Below are 20,452 nucleotides of genomic sequence, written 5' to 3' on the forward strand. Positions count from 1 at the left end.
GGCATCAGGGTTTTTCATGGGTTTGCTTTGTCCTTCATCCTTCTGCTTTTTTGTCTATGTTGTGGAGGCTTTAAGAAGCTCTTTTTAAGGTCTGCAGGACTTTGGGATGAGGTTAATGAAGATCTTAGCCTCTCTCTGGGTGGACTTCCTCAGGTCTTCCTGGGTCCAACCCTGTCCCCATTGGCTACATTTCTGCCTATATCTTGAAAAGAATGACCTGACTTGCCAGGCTCCCAAGGGAATGAGGTTCCAGCAAGATTTGTCTTGTTTCCCAATCTCTTTGGAGTCACAGTAGACTCTTGGCTGGTGGTGTTGGGTCAGAGTGTCCCCACACATTATTTGTTCCTAACCCACAACCATGGAGGGTAGGCCTCTTTCAGAAATCCCTTTGGGTATTTTGGGGTCCATGAGCTGAGTAGCCTCAAGGGATCAACTGTTTTTTTAACTCCTGCCTTTCACCTACCTACATGTCTGCAGTGGAGTCTCAAGACCTTCTACAAAACCATGGGCCTATTTCGTGACCCTCTCTTGAGCTGAGGCTGCCATCTTAACTGCTTGATCTTTCTACGTGTTTCTCCTATGAAGACAGTGCTAGAGAGCATGTGAGAGAAAAATACAAAACAGGACCCATGAGTTCGCCATCCCAGAGTGGTTCTCTCCTATGGAGAGAACTGAAATATGGTCAGATTCTCTTTGAGTTCATAAAATAGTTCTATTTACTCCTATCCCACAAATTTAGTTAGATAATGGATAAAAAGAATATCACACTTTCTAACACTGGGTGGGTATTCAATAAAGATTAATTCTCTTTTTCCTGTCCTCCACAAGCCCACTTTCTTTGCAGAAATATGATTTTTGGAGCTGAAATATATTCTAACAATGAAGACACTGATGTTCAGAATGGTAGGGTGATTTTCCTAAGGTTACACAACAGGCATTGAAATCCAGGAGTCCCTAGGGTGTCTCGGTGTGTTGTCATCTTGCTACTGTAATGCCTGCAGTACAGGGGTGTGCTGTTGCATCCCGAAATTCGTTGCTTCTTTGTTGATTGCCATAGACTTGTCCGCTAGTAGTTTCTCAGGCATCAAGCCTTCATATCTGCTTTTGAAACATTCTTGTCTCCTTGGTTACAGAGGAGGCTTCTCAACTCCTGTAATAAAAGCTTGAAATATAGAAATGGGAGTAAGAAATTATCCAGCCTAGTGGGTTTCCAACCTGCCTTAGAAGCAAAATGTCTTCCAATGATACTCTTCTATTAATAGAATAGATATCATGTCTTTTGGCTTTAGCTGTTTTATATTTACATATATTTGAATGATATGGTTCTGGAAAAGACTTTGTTCAAGAATTACCATAGCAAGGCAGTGTCACGTTAAAACACTATCTGGAGACCTGAATTTAGGTGTGAATGGAGTGGGTTTCTCTGGTTGAAAGTGTGTGGAGACCTAGGAAACAGAGTCATCCTTCCTCCTCAGCCTCTAAGTTCTTGACAACGCTGATCTAAGACAGAACTTTTCCATTGAGAAATGGATGATAAGATAACCAAGATTCAGGGAAAGGTGGTGGCTTTTCTGAGGTCCCTTGGAAAAGGCAGCACTTTTGAGCCCAGGTTTCTCATTCCAAGTCCCGTGTTCTTTCCCCAACACCTCACCTAGGGCAGGATAGCTGAGTTTGGTTACAAGAAATACTGCTTCGGTCCGATTTGGTGGAGAGAGGGAGAGACGCCCATGGCTTGGTGTAAGGAGCATGTTCTGCCTGCACCACGAGCAGTGTGTCTCCTTGGTTCATCTTCTGGGTCAGCACTATGCTCTGGAGATGCACTCATGCCCATGTCAAAGCAGGGAGGAGTCAGTGGAAGGGCTCATGCTGCAGACGAAGTGTTCTCTTAGAATGGAACTCACAACATTCTTTTTTTTTTTTTTTTTTTGAGATGGAGTTTCGCAATTGTTGCCCAGGCTGGAGTGCAATGGTGTGATCTCGGCTCACTGCAACCTCTGCCTCCTGGGTTCAAGCAATTCTCCTGCCTCAGCCTCCTGAGTAGCTGAGATTACAGACATGCACCACTATGCCTGGCTAATTTTGTATTTTTAGTAGAGACAGGGTTTCACCATGTTGGCCCAGCTGGTCTCAACCTCCCGACCTCAGGTGATCCGCCCACCTCAGCCTCCCAAAATGCTGGGATTACAGGCGTGAGTCACCGCGCCTGACCAGAACTCACAAAATTCTTAAGCAACAAGAACCGTGTTTGAGGCAAGAAAGAAAACTCCACAAGGGTCAAATGATAAAGGCCCAAAAAATTGCACTACACCTTATAGGTCACAAAGTACTCCATGTACATTTAATCCTCATTAGTCCAGAAATGAAGGCATCATTATTACCTTTTATATCAAAGCAAACTGAGGCAGCAAGTGATGAGTTCTCCCAGTCATGCTGCCTGGAAGTGGCAGAGCCTGAGAACCCAGGCTGTCTCACCAAAACTGAAAGTTATGCATCTTATAGCTTGCAGCTGTACAAGAAGAGATGTAAGCAAGCATTGAATAGCATTTCAGCCAACCTCTATTTTCCTGCTTGGCAGAGTGAGTGGAAAAGGGAGAGTGAGAGGAGGTGCAGGGAGAAAGAAGAAAAGAAGATAAAGTGTAAGACAAAAGTCTCTGTGACCCTTAGCCTAAGCTAAGTGCATAGGTCTCTTCTTTGTGCTATTCCCAGCTATTTCTCTCTGCATATCCCAAACACATCCTACTGAGGTCATTTATTTAGAGTCTGCTGCCTTCCAGAGAATGTGAACTCCCTAAGGAGAGGGACAGCCTTATTTATCATGGCATCCCCAGAGCCTTCCCCACAGAGAGTGATCAATAGAGGAAGAACAGCACTGAGTGCTTAGTCTCTGCAGCAAGTACTGCCATGGATGCTTTTCCAGGAGGTAGATACTATTATTCCCATTTTACAGGTGAGGGAATTAAATGCAAACAGGATATAAGGAATCATTTGAAGAGCTTTCAGGGGTAGGAGAATTTATGACATCAAGGAAAGTTGGGTGCTGTTATGTATGCCTTGATGAGCTGGACATCTCCGGAAGCCTTGTCCAGCTTGCCAGGGCACAGCCAGGCTGCCAGGCTCTGAACCCACAGTGAGGTCTCATTAGCATTCAGTGGGGGAAGTAACCATTGGGGGATGCCATCCAGAGCATTAGGAAGAGACAGGCTGTGTTTTAATTGTGACCTGGACTTTTGAACAAACCCTTTTCTCTGCTTGTCTGAGCCTTAGAGAAAACAACTTGTGGGAGGTGTACAGTCAGCAGCTGGGTCCACAGCGGTAGCCGTACAGCTGTGTACACATCTGGCACACAGGTGGTGGACCACATGCACCTTTTCTCCTTGAATTACTCTGGAGTTAGTGAAGGTAACAGGAGTCAAGGTAGCAAGAAGAAGTTGATCTGGTTTGAACCCAGAAAGGGAGGGAAAAACAGAAGGAGAGAAGAAAAAAACAGGACTGCCCCGCTCTTCCTGGTCTGTAATCCCCAGTGACCATGACCATTTCAGGATTTGAGCCCAGACAACTCCCGCCACTTCCTCTAGCCACTCCTGAGTCAACATGGTGGGCTTTCTTTGTTGAGCTCACTCCAACCCTCCCTTCTCCAACTTGGGGGAAATTTTTGGAGTGGGGGATGAAATTAAGAAAGCAAGAAAAAGAGGAGGAGATTAGCAGGGTGGAAGTTAGACAAGCACAGATGCTACCACCTGCTGTTGCAGCTTCTCAAGTGCTTGTTGACTCCCTGGGAGCATTTGCCTTGAGTCTGTTTAACAGTTAATTCCAGGGGAAGGGGAGGAGAAGGAGGGCTTGGGGACAAAGGGCCTTTGACCAGCTCCTGGGAAAGCATTGATTAGTTTGCTCAGGTTGGCAAACAGCAACCGGGGACTTGGGGCCCAGGGATGAACTGGATGGATTTTCTGCCCAATGACAGCATCCAGCATAGGGGAGAGGGAGTCAAGGCAAATAGTCAAAGGACTGATGTGCTAGAGGTTTAGACATGGAGAGAAAAACCACACTGGGCGAGAGGGCAGGGGAAGGGCAGCTGGAACCTGGAGTTCCAGGCTCTACCATACCTGTTAGTGATAAACGAGCCATTCCAACCCCTTGGACTATCCCCCAATTTCACTTCCTTTCTGAAGCTGAGAGGCAGAGGAGAAGCATATCAAGATATGTTATTCTGAGGTGCTTCTGATGGCCAAGGGCAAGGAGGACTGGTGTGGTGCTTCCAGGCAGCTGTTGAAAGTAAGGCAGCACATGCACTTCCAATCCTGCAGCCTGGCCTCTGTCCCAGGAGGCTGTTTCCTGAGAGGTGGCTTCATCATCTTTTCCAAGCCTTCCCTTTCTTCACTCAAAGAATTAGAATGGCCCTCTTTTTTTGTGTCAACCTTTGAGTAATGCCTCCCTGGGAACTTCTCCTTAGCTTCCCCTTCATTCCACCCTCAAAACTCTTGTCTTCTTCCAGGAAGCTTCCAAGATAAACACACAGTGCACATATATTGACTTAGAATCATAAACCAGCACAATTTAGAGTGGCAAAGTGATTGAATATTATAATTATATATACTATAGCTTTATGCCATTCTATTTTATATTCATGGGACATTGCTTTGTATCGTTCTTACATCCTGTTTCCTAAAGGTAAATCCCTAAAGGTAGATATGATTTATCTATTCATTTATGTGTTTGTTTACTGTCTCTCCCACTAGCATGTGAGCTACATGAGGTCAAGGATTTGTCTGTCTTGTATCCTCTTGTGCCTACAACAATGCCTACCATATAACAGACACTCAGTATATACTTGTTTATGTACATGAATGCTGTTGGGATGTCCCTATAAAGACACAGAGTTTGGTATATTTCAGGGTGCATAGTGGATGCTTCTGAATAAATAAAAGAATGAATGAAAAGAATAAATGATTGAATGAGTTCACAAATGAGATTTTGAGTGAATTGACTGGCAACCCTTAGGCCATCATGGTAGTTGGCCTGTCTATAGGAAAATGCTCTTCAGTTGTTCATGTTTTGTTAGTTCCTGCAAGGGTGGGGCTCATTAGCAGAGCAAGGTGGCCTCAGCTCCCTGGATAGGCTCTGAGTCAGCTCATATCTAGCTTTATAAAGAGGAGAGTGGTGTGGAGTTTTATCTGCTCTCTCTGGCCATTCTGTGCCCCCTTGACTTTCTCTCCTGTACACCATCTGACCCTTCCATATCTACTGACTCCTCTGTCATGTGGGGATAAACAGAGTGTTTTTGAAAGTATTTTCCCTTCTATTTTGCTACTACTTTAAAAAAGAAAAAAACCTCTTTATTTTGGAAATAGTAAAATGAATGCTATAGTGAATGAATCCCAGATATATTCTTAGGGTATATTGTCTCTGTGCTTATGCCAAAGTTTTGACAAATGCAATTATGGTATCATCAAGCAATTTTAAAAGAAAAAAGAAACAGAAGGATCTGCTTTAAATTTTAGTTTTTTCATAGGTTGCCCTGAACTGTTATTTCTCTGGAGTGACAAGGAAGAGAAGAGAGACATCTTTATTGGATATCTATTATGTGTCAGCTCCTATGCTAGGCTGTTTATATATATTATGTTATTTCAGAGAGAGGGTGAGCAAATTAGATCCATGAGTCAAACAAAATCAACTTTCACTGAGTACCCACCATGTGTGAGAGTATATAAATATTCCATAGGCCTTGTTCTTGAAATAGGAGCTGTTGACAAGATAAGTTATAAACTTGGGAAAAGTAAAATAATAAGGCAAGAGTAAGATAATATTTTGAGCCAGCAATTGCAAGCACTGATGGCAGAATTTTTGTAGCTGGAGGAGACTGGCCTAACATCTTAACAACAGACAGAAAAAAGGAAATATGAAGGGGCGGGCTAAACAACCTGCCCAAGATTTTGCATGGTTATCTGTAGAGCTGGCAACAGAGCCCAGGCCTCCAGTGCCCACCACTTTTCATATTGTAGTTTTGAGACATCTCCGGATAACTGTGGAATGACCCACAGAGATAGTTCCTGGTATCATCATTCAAAGGAGGGGCAGTCACTTTAGGCTGGGGGGCACAGATCAGGGCAGGATTCAAGGAGAAGATGGAAGCTGCTGTGTCCTGAAGGGTGGTTTGGGTTCAGATAAATTAAACAGGAAAGGAAGGCTTTCTAGGATGGGGAAACGGCATAAACAGGCCCAGAGGTAGGAAATGAGTAATTTTGTATACTGGAGTCTTGGCATTATCATTACCTGCCAGCTCCGACCATCAGGACCCTGGGAGCCATGCCCCATGCTTTCCTATCTCCCAGCTGTAGGCTCTGCCCTCTTCTTTCTGTCTTACCTCTGCTGTATGAGTCCTGACCCTGATAATTTCTCAGCTGCTCACTCGTCTCGCTACCTCCTTTTCCATTCCACTTTTCATACAGCTAAGAGTTCCTTTTCCAGAACTTGGATATTACCATGTTAAAAAACCATTCAAGCCTGGAGCAGTGGCTCATGCCTGTAATCCTAGCACTTTGGGAGGCCGAGGTGGGAGGATCACTTGAGGTCAGGAGTTCAAGACCAGCCTGACCAACGTGGTGAAACCTCATCTCTACTAAAATTACAAAAATTAGCTGGGCGTGGTGACATGCACCTTTAATCCGAGCTACTCAGGAGGCTGAGGCAGGAGAATCGCTTGAACCCAAGAGGCAGACATTGCAGTGAGCCGAGATCACGCCACTGCCCTCCAGCTTGGGCTACAAAGTGAGACTCTGTCTCAAAAAAAAAAAAAAGCCATTCAATACTCCCAATTGCTTGCCAGATGATGTCCAGCTCCTTAGTGTGTGATTGGGTCATGACTTAACCTCACCTGTCACCTTTCTGGAGGTACCTGCGTCTAACTTGGTGGAGTGCACCTTACAACCTGAGCATCCATGCCTGTTCATGGCTCCAGGCCTTCACACAGGCTGTTCCCTCCGCTGGGAATGTCCCTCCTCCCACCCCTTTGTGCCTGCCAGCCTGCCTTCCTTACTGTCTTTTGTTTGATTTAGATGTATTGAATACATACTAAATGCACCCCCCACTCACTCCCTGCAGGTTAGTTGTTTTCCCCTCTGTACTGCCACAGCCCTCTACTTTAATTATTTGGATATGTCTGTTTCTTCCATTAGCCTGGACTCAATTCTGAGAGGGATTTTCCTTTATTCATCTTCACATCACTAGCACTTACTGCTTTTGGCTTGGCATATATAATAGATAGTCCAACTGTTGTGTTGAAAATAAATGAAAGAAGAGTTAAGTCTTGAGAGATAGGCTGAATCTATTGAATATCAGGCTGGGAAGTTGGGATGCAGCTTCTCAAAAACTAGATTACACATCTAAGCTCTTACACACCTCAAGAGCTTATTAAGAATTCACAATCTGGGGCACATCCTTTTATACGCTGATAGGAGTGGGCCTGGACATTTTTGTCATTGTTGATTTAAATAATTTAAATAATAAGCTCCCCCAGGGATTCTGAACAGCCTGCCTGGTGCCAGTCAGTAGATCAACCTTTGAAAGCACTGTGTCATGAACCACAGCAAATACATTCTGGGCATTAACTCGGATACTCCTCTTTTTTTTTAATTTTTAATTTTATTTTAAGTTCTGGGGTACATGTGCAGGATGTGCAGGGTTGTTACATAGGTAAACGTGTGCCATGATGGTTTGCTGCACTTACCAGCCCATCTAGGTATTAAGCCCAGTATGCATTAACTATTTTTCCTAACACTCTCCCTTCCCCCACCCTACCCCCTGACAGGCCCCAGAGTGTGTTGTTCCCCTCCCTGTGTCCATGTGTTCCCATTGTTCAGCTCCCACTTATAAGTGAGAACATGCCATGATGGGTTTTCTGTTCCTGCATTAGTTTGCTGAGGATAATAGCTTCCAGCTCCAATCATGTGCCTGAAAAGGACATGATCTTGTTCCTTTTTATGGCTGCATAGTATTCCATGGTGTGTATATACCACATTTCCTTTATCCAGTCAGACACCCTTCTTAAGCCTTTGAATGACTCAACTGAATGCTTCAATTCAATCTCCTTAGGGAATAAATAACCTGGATTTAAAGTACATTTCATTCTAACATTCATATCCTAGTTCTTGAAGTTCCTTTTGCTGTTGACTTCAGGGGAGACACATAGGGAATAAATAACCTGGATTTAAAGTACATTCCATTCTAACATTCATATCCCAGTTCTTGAAGTTCCTTTTGCTGTTGACTTCAGGGGAGACCCAGGACCAAGCCAGATTGTACTCATGGTGCATGTACTTCCTTTCTCCCTGCTGCCAGGCTGTTTGCTGTTAAATGTGGGGGCTGCTTCGAGGCCATCGCTCCCAATGAGTTTGTTATGCGGGCCCAGAAGAGTGTATACCACCTGAGCTGCTTCTGCTGCTGTGTCTGCGAGCGACAGCTTCAGAAGGGTGATGAGTTTGTCCTGAAGGAGGGGCAGCTGCTCTGCAAAGGGGACTATGAGAAGGAGCGAGAGTTGCTCAGCCTGGTGAGCCCAGCAGCCTCAGACTCAGGTGAGTGCCAGGTGGTGGGCAGGGCTGCGGTGGGGTGGGTAGAGTGGAGTTGGGTGGCTGTCTGCATTGTTTATTCCCTAGATGGCCAGCCTCCAGGGCAGCCTAGCTCCATGGCAAGGCAGTTCTGTGTATTTCAGGAACTTTCTTTGTAAGCTCAGAGTAATCTCTTATCAGTCAGCGATTACCATGACAAGGCGCATAACAAATTACCCTCAAATTCCATGGCATACAACCATAAACACTTCACACACACACACACACAAATGTCTGGGTTAACTGGAGTTAACTGGACTTTGCTTCAGGCTTCCAGTTAGCTGGAGTCTGCTGATCTCAACTGAGCTTAGCTCCAGGCTGTAGACAATGTTTAGGTATACTCTGTGCCATTCATTCCAGGATCCAGGTTTGAGGAGCAGCAGCTGCAGGGCATGATCTTCTGACAGTGGTAAAAGTGCAAGAAGGCATGCCCAACCACAGAGCACATTTCAAGCTTCTGCACACATCATGTCTGCTAATATTCCATGGGCCAAAGCAAATGACAATATCAAATCCAAAGTCAAGAGGAGTAGAAATATACTCCATGCACCACAAACCCTTGCCCAGGTATAGATACATAATACTATTAAAGAGAATGATGGATTGGAACCAATAATTCAGTCTACCACAATCACCGAACTGCCCTAAGCTTTTGTTTCCTCATTTGTCAAGTGGGAAAGATGGAATCCATCTAAGGCTTGGCAGGTCACATAAAGAAAGGCACTAGAATGATTTTGTTCTTTCTCCTCACCACCTGCTCGACCCTCCCTCTTACTGCCTTGAGGGTTGGCGAAAGAGAGGAGACAGGAGAGGTTCAAAGATTTTATAGGGCAGTTTTCACAAGGTCAGATAAATTACATTAAATTAACACTGACTACATTAAACATGGAATGCCTTTTTGGAGTGTTGGTCCCCACAGCTCAGCATTCATCTTATCCATAGGAATCTGTGAGATCCAATTAGGTAAAATCCATGTGACCTTACTAGTTCTTGCCATTGCCGATTCCAGTCCATTTCCAAGCCCCCTGTAACCTCACTCTATCCATCCCTTTGGCCTCTTTGGGAGTTTCTGATCACTCCCACCCTTCACTCCAGCCTTACTAGGCCCTAGCACCTGTCAGTGTCTCACCTACTCTCTAATCTTAAAAGTCTATTCCCTTTCAGCCTCTTTCCCTCTCTCTTTTGTCCTGCTAGCTTATCCTTTAAGCTTCTCTGTAAAGGCAACTTTATGGGGAAGGTCTCTTAATCCCTCATGCTGGATGAGTTTACCCTTAACTTCTCCTACTGGGATATTTACTTCATTGTAGTTACATGTTTGATTGTTTCTTATTCTTTTCAGAGTGCTAAACTCTGTGAAGGACAGTGTATGTCTTATTTACCACTGTATTCCCAGGCCTAGCACAGGCTGGGACACTGGGTGCTTGATAAACTCTTTGTTAAAGAGTGAATAAACACATGAAGAGAAAGCATTATGGCATGGTGCTTAAGTGCAAAAGCTTTGGAGACAGACAGATGGGGTGCCTTAGCCAGGTTATATCACTATATCTCTGTGACTTTGGGCAAATTTTGGAATCTCTCTAAGCCTCAATCTCCACAGCTATAAAATGGTGATGATCATACCTACTAATAGGTTTATTGTTGGAGAATGAGAGAGAATGCATATAAAAAGCCTGTTGTTCAATAAATGTGGGTGCTTAACATCCACTAGTCAATGTTAGCATCTTTGTAGCAGCTGTGTTCTGCTCCCTTTAATTCCAGGTTTGTTCTTGCCTGACCTTGCTTGCAGCCTTAAGAAAGCGGGCATCTACTGGTCTTATTGTCCTTAGGTTTTCCTGGATTTATTTTGATTTGAGGGAAATTTCTCCTTGTCAGGAACACTGGCACTAACATATGGAGTATCTTCTTCAGGGGTAGTTGGGCCCATTCTAATGGATATACACTAGGTATAAAAAGGTCAACTTACCCTGTCATTTTCCTCCAGGTATCTTGCTGTGTCCACCCTCTTAGGCTTCCTCCTCAAAATCCTGTAGAATTTCGAATTTCCCAAGGGCTTAGGTGTTATGGTGATCAGAATATAGCATCACCATAGAAAGATGTGTATACCCAGAGGGACATACCATGCTTTCTCACATGGAAATAAATGCTGTGGTCTAGCCTTTCCTGATAAACATTTGTCTAGAGGCTTAATCACTAAGTTATACAGTTGGACCTGTGTTAACGGTTTACAGATTTTACTTCACTAGAAAATCAATAAGAGTCATTAGTGGATTGGCTCCATGCCCCTACCCCTGCAAAAAAAAAAAAAAAAAAAAAAAGCAATAGAAAAAGCTGATCTGATCTAAGTAACATTTACAGATTAATAGAATTATAATGCTCAGTGCCAGGGAACTGCAACAGGTTCACTTTCTGATCACATTTTCAGCAATATGTTCAGTTATGGAAATTTCTCTTTGAGGCCGATATTGACATATTGGAGCTTTTCAGTTTATTCATTCATGTATTCATTCAGTAGACATATCTTGAGTGCTTGTGTCATGCCAGGCACAGAGTCAAAATATGAATGACAAGAATGATGTGGGGATGGGGAGGTCTCAAAACCGTATCAAATGAAGGAATTGTGTATGTTTAGGATAGAGAAATCAAGACTGAATGAGGACATAATAGTTGCCTTCAAATGATTAGGTCAGACCTATTTTTTTCCAGTTTCAGAGAACAGAATTAGAATTTATTCATTTAAGTATTCAAGAAAATTACTGAGTGTTTACACTTTAGATAGAAAGGTACAGGGAAGTAATTTTTGATTTAATACAGGAAATGCTAGAATGTCGTTCTAATTATTAGATCTAACAAAGAGTAAAACTACTCAAGAGATAGCACTCCCCATTCATTGAAAGTAATATTGATGAGGTGGGAGGGGAGGGTAGATCTAGAAGACCTCTGTTATCCCTTTCAACTCTAAAAATCTATAATTATTGTTGTAGTTTTAAATGAAGTGACATTAAAGTCTCAACCAGAATCAAATATCTTATCTGGACTACTCATTTCATCAATTATATCAATGCTGCCTGTCTTGTATCATAAAATTTTTTGTGTGCCAAAGCTTGCCTCTCTACTGAGAGGACAAACTTCTAGAGACCAGGGTTGTAGCTTTTGGTTCCTTTGTTTCCTTAACAAAGGTTAGCATGATGCCAAGAGAAGAGTAAGTGATCAATAAGTACCTAATGAGTTGAAGTAAATCCTCATGGAATGAAGTCCACTTCATTGTTAACAGAAAGCAAACAACTTTAGGATCTGCCTCAGTATAAATACAGTTTATCCTCTGGTTTCTGTCTTGAGCACCTTACATATATATTGTAGGTGTTTGATAAGTGTTTGTTGAGTGAATGACTGATCTAGTATCTTTAACCTTTTTATCAATGACTTGGATGAAGACACAGAAGGCAGGTTTATTTGGTTTACAGATGACACAAACCTGGCAGGGAAGGCTGGTGTGGCAGTGGATACTCTCAATGTTCAAAAAGATTTTGACAAGCTAGCAGAACCACACAAAGACAGCAAGATGAAATCTAACCATTGTCTACCAAAATTCAATTTTAATTGTATGAAAAGGTACCTGTTTTGAGGGAATTCCACATGGGGTTATAGTTGGCAATAAAGCCAATAGGAGCCAAAAAGACATGCCGCATTAATAGAACTACAGTGTCCCTAATGTGTAATTAGAGTTTCAGTTGTTTTTTTTTTTTTTGCCCTGGTCAGAGCACATTTAGAATATGTGGGCTAATTTTAAATGATGCATTTGAGGAAGTCATTGACGAACCAGAGAGAATCTTGAGGAGAGTAATTAGCTTGTTAAATCATAAATAATTAAAGAGACTCAGTATATTAAGTAAAAATAAGGCCAAGGAACATATGAGAGTCACACCCAAGGTTGCCGACCCATGTACTGGGGAAGAAATGACAGATTTTGGTTCAACGTAGGGTAGAACTGTGTCTGATAAAGGGTCAAACTGGATTGCCTTTATGGGAAATAAACTGCTTGTCCCTTAACATTTTAATTGCAGTTGCTGGAAGACTGCATCAATGACCTCTAGGGTGGTTTACATCTAGGATTCTAGAGAGAGGAAGGAGGGAGGGGGGCAAAGGTTGAAAAACTAACTCTTGGGTACTGTGCTCATTACTTGGGTGATCAGATCACTTGTACCCCATACCTCAGCATCATGCAGTATACCCATGTAAAAAACCTGCACATGCATGCCCTGCATCTAAAATAGAAGTTGAAATTATTTTTTTAAAAAGAATCTATGGTTCTGTGATGCTGACTGATCTTACACAAAAGCATGTGACACATTCACAGCTACATGGGATACCAAACTCAGGACATCTGCAACTGCTGTGTGCCCTTTTCTTGTGTGGCCCAGCCTTTTTGTCCTGGTGCCTGCTTTGCTGATGGCCTTGAAGCAGCCTCCCAAGCAGATGAATGGAATTTGTAGCCAGAGTCAGATGATTTTTTTTTTTTGACACTGGGCAACTTGGATGCCCAAGGTCTCCAGGAGAGACCCCCAACATTTAAAAACTTCTAGAGAAGTGTCTAGAAGTGCTCTTCTCCTTCACCAGAGAATCACGGGCTCTTGAGATTGGTAGACACTTTGGAGTTTATCCAGTCCAAGTTCCCATCAGATGCTTATCCAGTCTCTACTTAAGCATTTCCTATCATGGAGAACTAAAGAGATAGAGGGGAAAAATAAAAAATTGCTTTTTCTCCTCTCTACTCTCCACTCCACATAACACTTCTGACACCAGCTGTGTAGGGGTTTTCCCCACATACCAAGCAATTCTCCAGTGGACACCAGCTGGGTATCCCTTAATTCAATTTAATTCTGACACTGCCTACCTAGAGGTAACATCAGATCCCATAGGTTAAGAGCTTGATCCCACAAGACTGCCAGACCCCACCCCACTTAAGAGGCCAATCAATCACAAGTAGTAGGTTGTCAGCTATATTTCTAACCCACTGGCTATAAATTGGGGATCCTAGGACCTCATCTTCAGGTTCACTAAATTTTCTAGAGCAGCTCACACTTTACTTACATTTACTCATTTACCACAAAGGATATTTTAAAGGATACAGATGAACAGACAGGTGAAGAAATTCATAGGGCAAGGTATAGGGGAAGGGGTGCAGAGCTTCCATGCTCTCTCTGGATGCACCCCTCCAGGAACCTCCACATTTCAGCTATCCAGAAGTTCCCTAACTTTGTCCTTCTGAGTTTTTGTGGAAGTTTTATTGCATAGGCAATGACTGATTACATCATTACCCATTGGTGGTCAGCTTAACCTTCAGCCTCTCTCCCCTCCCCAGAGGTGAAGGATTAGGGATTAGGGGCTGGGGCTGAAAGTCCCAACCTTCCAATCATGCCTTGGCCTTTCCAGTGACCAGCCCCCATCCTGAAATAACCTAGGGGCTCCCAGCTACCATTAGCCAACAAAAGATACTCTTATCACTATGGAGTGTTCAAGGATTTTAGTAGCTTTTTGTCAGGAAACTAGATGAAGACCAATTATATATTTCACAATATCACAGGAGCCCTTGACTTCAATTCTGGGGGTAAATTGTCAGAATTGTTACATTGAATTCCAACATCGGTCTTCATATGTAAACTCAAACCATGGTCTTGGCTGTACTTTCGGGAACTCACAAAGTAAGTGTTTCCTCTACATGGGGCAACCCTTCAAGTTCAAGACAGAAATGCTCCCTAAGATGTAAGATATTTTCTAAGTTTTGTCTTTTCCTTCTAGTTCTTCCTCATTATTCTAACTAGCAATCATTACAGACTTTCTGTTTTCTATCTATGAAAATACTACGATCTTTTTCAAAGGTACAACCAAGAAGGGGATACAGTTTTCCTTATGTGGTTTGAACCAGCACAGTGTTATTACTGCCTGTCATAGATATTATGTTCTGTTGATGTAGCCCATGATTTCATTAGCTTTTTTGACCTGGGGGTGGAGGCAGGGGCTTGGGGCCTGGCTGTGGGTAACCATGGCTTCTGGTTGGTCCATGTTGCATTTCTTACTTATCTAACCCTCTTATCTTTACATTTTCTTTTAAAATCAGAAGTCACCTGAGAGTGTCCTGTGAAGCAGTTTTTAAAAACTTTTAAAAATAAAAACATTTTTTAAATTTACAAAACAGTTGCAAAATAGGACAGAAGTTTCCATATACCGTTCATTCAGCTTCCTGTAATGCTAACATTTTACATAACTATGGTACACTTATCAAAACTAAGAAATTAACATTGGTATAACACTCAACTAAACGATAGACATTATCCCAATTCATGAAATTTTTTCATTAATGACTTTATCCATTCCAGAATTGAATCCAGTACATCATGCTGCAATTAGTTGTTTTATGTTTTTTTTTGTTTTGTTTTTGTTTTTTTGAGATGGAGTTTCACTCTGTTGTCCAGGCTGGAGTGCAGTGGCGCAATCTCGGCTCACTGCAAGCGCCACCTGCTGGGTTCACGCCATTCTCCTGCCTCAGCCTCCCAAGTAGCTGGGACTACAGGCACCCGCCTAAATTTTATCTTTACATTTTCTTTTAAAATCAGAAGTCACCTGAGAAAAAATTAGCCCGGCTAATTTTTTTTTTTTTTGTATTTTTAGTAGAGACGGGGTTTCACCATGTTAGACAGGATGGTCTTGATCTCCTGACCTCATGATCTGCCTGACTTGGCCTCGCAAAGTGCTGGGATGCAATTAGTTTTATGTTAAATTGCCTTCCTTTTTTCTTCATTTTTGGAATCAATGAAAAATGTTGAGTCAGAATTTCATTTTGCTATCTCAAACAATATATTTCCTTTTAGTGTCTTTCATCATAGGATCCAAAAGCTTTTTTTTTTTTTTTGCTTTTTTATTTATTATTTAAAATGTTTTCTTCCTGAAAACCAGCTTGCATTTTAGATTATGCCTAGGATTTATTCCTTGGCTAAAACAAGGCTCTTTTAGGTGCTCTGCTTTTGTAGAGGGATTTTCCCAGAGGAAGCCTGGTTGTGAAGTCCCTGTCATGAGGGCCTCTTTCTGCAAAGAATGTTTTATGTTTTGGATTAACGCAGCAGTTCCATAGCCTCCGTTTATTGGGCAGTCTGAACTGCTCTGTGAGGCTTATGCTGCTTCACTCCTTGTGTTCTGCATTCATCTGGCCCTAACATGGTGCCTGGCATGCAATAGGCACTCAGTAAATGTTTGCTTATTGTGTGAATAAATTCACTTTGTCCTGTTCATATTGGCCTCTGATGTCCTTGGCAAAGAAGCATCAACTTCCAGTGTAACTTTCCTTCTCACTGAAGCCAGAAAGAAGATTCCTCACATCTGCTTCAGTCTGTGAATCCTTCTTCCTCCTTATTTTCTGTGGGATATAGGATGTTTTGATTTGGAAGATCCAAATGCCTCGCTTGCCACTCTCATTGTGTAATACGTCTCTTTCTCCTCTTCTGGGTCATGCTCTCCACTGCTGGTATTTAGACATTTGTCTTAATTTCCTTCTACAACCTTAAAACTGTTTTTTTTTCAATTCATTACAAAAGTATTTCATCTACTTTGTCTTGGAAATCTTCTTGTTCTCCCATAAATTAGACTAGAGAAGGAGCAGTTAACTCACAAATTCTAAAAAATACCTAACTCTTCTCTGGGATTATCCTTGTCAGTTCATTGTCCTGAATTTTACAATGAAAGATAGAAAAGGTCAGCAGGAGTTATGAGGAAGTCTCATCCTCCATATTGTAGTGCGTGGGATCTAAAGCTAGACAGGTCTTTGATGCTTTCCCTACACTCACAAGCAGTGTGACTTTGAGCTAGCCACTTCTCCTCTCCAGGACTCTATTTCCTAATCGGTAAATAGGGGGTTACAATACAGCCTTTGTGGGTTGCTATAGAACTAAAAGAGGTAATGAAAATCAAGGCCTTGAAACTTGATCAATGTCCAATGAATGACAGTTACCATTATTATCTCCTAGTGTGGGAGCCAGTGTATTTATGGGTGGCTCATGTGTCATAAGCTTATTTTACCAAAGATCCATCATTTTGCAAGTATCTCCTCTTCTGTCTTTGCTCTTTGGTTTTAGGCACTTATGGATAGCATACCTGGGGCACCTCATGGTGGTACAGATAGGGCCTGTCATTTTGGGTGGCTAGGGTGCATAAAGTAAAGATGGGCTGATTCATACCATGAGGCCTGTGTGTCTCAGAGGCAGTCTCTGGTTTCTGAACATCCTAGCTAGCTAGTGTTGCATCCTGGAAAGTCAATGCAGAAGACTGGGGGAAAAACAGTCTTGAAGTTACTTCTGAGATTTAATAGAAATTTCAAGCAAGAATGGGAAGGATTTATCAAATGTAGCTACCTTTCTTTAATAGACCAGAAAACTGATGCATACAGTGGTCATTATTTGAGCTATTTTAAATAACTAAGTGCCTCCTTATTCCTAAACATTATACTTCCTGGCATATAGTTATCCTGGGGATGGAGCACTCTGTGCCTCTTGGTTTGAGGGTGATGGTATGTCTCCCATCTTTGAATGAGTTGCTTTCGGAGTGGACTCGACTTTTCTCTTGCAACTGGAGTCTGAGTCCAGAAAGGACATTGAACCTGACAGTTAATGAATGCAGTGTACAGCTGAGTCAGAGTTACTCTATTCCTAAGTAGGCCTGCTAGCATTACTCTGTTACATGCCATAATCTATTTATGTCCTTCCAGGCGGCCACCTGACCAACCTTTAATTCAACAAATATTTCTTACAGGCACCCGCACTGTGTTGGACTCTGTGCTAAATGCTATGTTTTAGTTGCAGAAAAAGAAAGGCAGAGGAATAGTGAATGCTGAGCAGCACAATTGAGAAAAACATCTCAAAGCCAACATCTTAATGTCAGGGGAACAGGAGCCAGCTTTGTGATAGAAAGGAGCTGGCAGATGGGAAAAGGGACATAGCTTGGAGATCAATCTAGCCATTCTTTTTAAGAAGCAGAAGGGTAAGCCACTTTAAAAAGAAAACAAAAACCTTGAGTAGGTATTTAAAAGTACTCTGCTAAACCTATTTGTGAAGAAACATATTTAAATCATATGTTTCTTCATATGATTTAAATAAATCGTAAAATCAATTTATATTTTCCTCTAGAGTCATGTTTTCAAAAGACTCTATGGTAGCACTTTTCAGAAAATCTTAAAATACATTTTTTTCATAAGCTAGTATACACATTTATATGTGTGTATATAAGTTTCAACACTTAGACTGACTTGCTGCTTGCCCTATGTGCTGATATTTTCTATTCTATTTATTTTTAAATTCTATTTTTAGCCCACTGTAGTAATTTCATAAGTTGCTCATGGGTCATAACAGAAGTTTGAAAAATACTTCTTCAAAGCACAATTACTTGCAAACCTATTCCCACGTTTTGGAATTGGTATAAATTCCTTAAATGTCAAGCCAATAAATATGTCTTAGTGATACTTACTGTGCCAGGTGCTGTGAATAAGACAAAAGGCACAGATGATATCATCTCTGGGCCCAAAGGCTTGGTGCAGTGGCCTGAGTACAGTAAACATGTAATAACTGTTGTCTATTTTTATTGTTGTTATTCTTATTAAGGAGACATCAAGAGTTCACATATTTATATCACGACTAGTACAAAGGTCTTCATGAACATTTTCTGATTTATTAATCTGGCATCTCTGGATGATAGGCAAGAAGCACTTAGAACTGCCTGAACCTTTCAGATTGTTTTCAAAATCAACAGATTTGTCTCTTACACAGTATCACTACCATAAAATTCACTACCAGAATTGTTTGTTGCTCTTAGTTTGAGGCTCAGCATTTCTTTTCTGTGCTGAACTTTTGTCTTCTAGTGTATTTGTTTTGTCTTCATAAAGTAGATGGAGAAATAAAGACACAGGATACTTGAGTCAGGGATAAGCCAGAATAAGAACTTAATTCTACCAATTACCGAGTCAGGACACTTGATACTGAAACAGAGGGGTTCGGTCCTTGCTATAATTATGAGTTGGGTAAAGCTTATCTTTAGTGCTTAAAAAGTTACAGGCAATATACAGGTTCAGACAATGCATCGTCCTTTTTACATTGACCATACTTTATTTTTGAAAATGTGTTCACACAATAATTTTGATTAAAATGAATAATAAAAACTGTAAGTTAATATTAGTGCAGTTGCTTCATAGCATATTTAATCAGCAATAGTGTGTTATCTGTGTGCATTCATTTCTCCTGCTCCACCTCTGTAAAAAATAAAATTGGCCAAATGGGCAATTGATCATTGTGATTTTTGAATGATGATGATGATAATGATGTCAACAATTATTGAGCTCTTACTCTGCACAAAGCATTACTTTAAATTATGCATTTTACATGAATTAACTAATTTTACATGAATTATTCTGCACACCAAGTTGATGAGAAAAGCAATGTTATTATTTCCGTTCTACAGAGGAGGAAGATGAACATGGAAAAGTTAGTAATTTGCTTACAGTCCTACAGCTAACAATGGAAAGAACCAGAATTCACATCCAGTCTAGCTCCAGCACCTGCATCATTAAACACTATGCTGTGTTGCCTGGTCATTTAAAATGTACATGTATATGAAAATGAACCTTATGTTTTGTTCTCATGTTTCACTGACAGCTCTTTCTGGCTGGTTATGGCAGTGCTCCAGGTACTCAGTAGGACTTACTACCTGAGAGACCCCAACTGAAGGACCTTTTCATATACAATTAAAGCGATGAAAACAAGGTGATTTGAACTGAGTTTACACACACTTTCAAAATCAGTCACAAGTTCACCTTGTTTTTTAACCTCCAGTTCCTCCCTAATCATTAATTACTATCACTATACTTCTCATGGGTACCTCTTCTAAGGCAATAGAAGGCTTTGAAGGATCTAAAGACAATGTGCTATGTGAATGAGGAAGTACTTTAAAAGTGCACGTAAGGTACTATTACTGGTTTTTTGTTTTATGTTTATAATTATTCAACAAACTCCTGATTCTTCTGCTCCTGTGGCTTATTTGATAGTAGCGGGAAAAATCAGTTGACTTTTTGTCCAGATGAGAGGTATCAGCTGTGCAAACCACAGCCCCCATCAATCAAATGAATAAAAGCACGACAGTGAAGTAAATTGGTACATATCAAAACTTCTAACGTGCTTCTTCTACAAGCTGACCTGTAATGTCCTACCATCTTTTACAATTGTACTCTTCAGAGAAATGAACTCAATTTTGTTTTTCCAGTGGCAATGATGACAATGTGCTTCTGTCTATCCACCTTTACATTGGGTCCTCTTTGGGTACTAGGATGGGGCAGTATGACTAGTAAATTTGAGGAGTGCATTCTCTGGACATGCAGAGCCAACCCATGACTTCAGTCTTTCATATCTGAGCTAAATGACCAGGGACTCACTTTCTATTGTGTAATAGGGATTGGGGAGGAGGTGCAGGGAAGACACTGGTTTTCTTGCACTGACATTCCAGCCAAGCCTACCAACTTTAGATTTCCATCAAGAGGTTTCAAGATGGATCTGAAGATGCTTTAGACAGTTTACTGAGCAAATGGAAGAATCACCTTCAATATTTCCCTGTGCCCTGGTTTCTGTGACCAAGGAAAACCCTCAAATTCCAGTTTACTGATTGGTGGGAAACGAGGTACTCTGCTATTTGGTGCTGTAAAATTATATTGAAAACTGAGTAATTTTAGAACCATCTGGATTCTTAGTGGTCCAATTCCAGGTTTGCACCCTGGAACCTGGAGGCATGCTTGGGTTTTTTTGTTTTGTTTTTGTTTTTCTGATTCT

The 20,452-nt window shown here is 41.5% G+C and overlaps 1 protein-coding gene across 2 annotated transcripts in view; it reads left to right on the forward strand.

The window, feature by feature from the left end:
* The window catches only part of LMX1A (LIM homeobox transcription factor 1 alpha), a 154,082-nt gene that overhangs the window by 98,306 nt on the left and 35,324 nt on the right, over window positions 1–20,452 (forward strand). For both annotated transcript variants that reach the window (XM_030823213.1, XM_030823214.1), the window contains exon 4: window positions 8,335–8,567. In XM_030823213.1, the coding sequence (XP_030679073.1) occupies window positions 8,335–8,567 (233 nt within the window). The remainder of the gene's footprint in view (window positions 1–8,334; window positions 8,568–20,452) is intronic.

This window comes from Nomascus leucogenys, chromosome 12 (genome assembly GCF_006542625.1).
Source record: "Nomascus leucogenys isolate Asia chromosome 12, Asia_NLE_v1, whole genome shotgun sequence".
In the NCBI taxonomy this organism is placed as follows: domain Eukaryota; kingdom Metazoa; phylum Chordata; class Mammalia; order Primates; family Hylobatidae; genus Nomascus; species Nomascus leucogenys.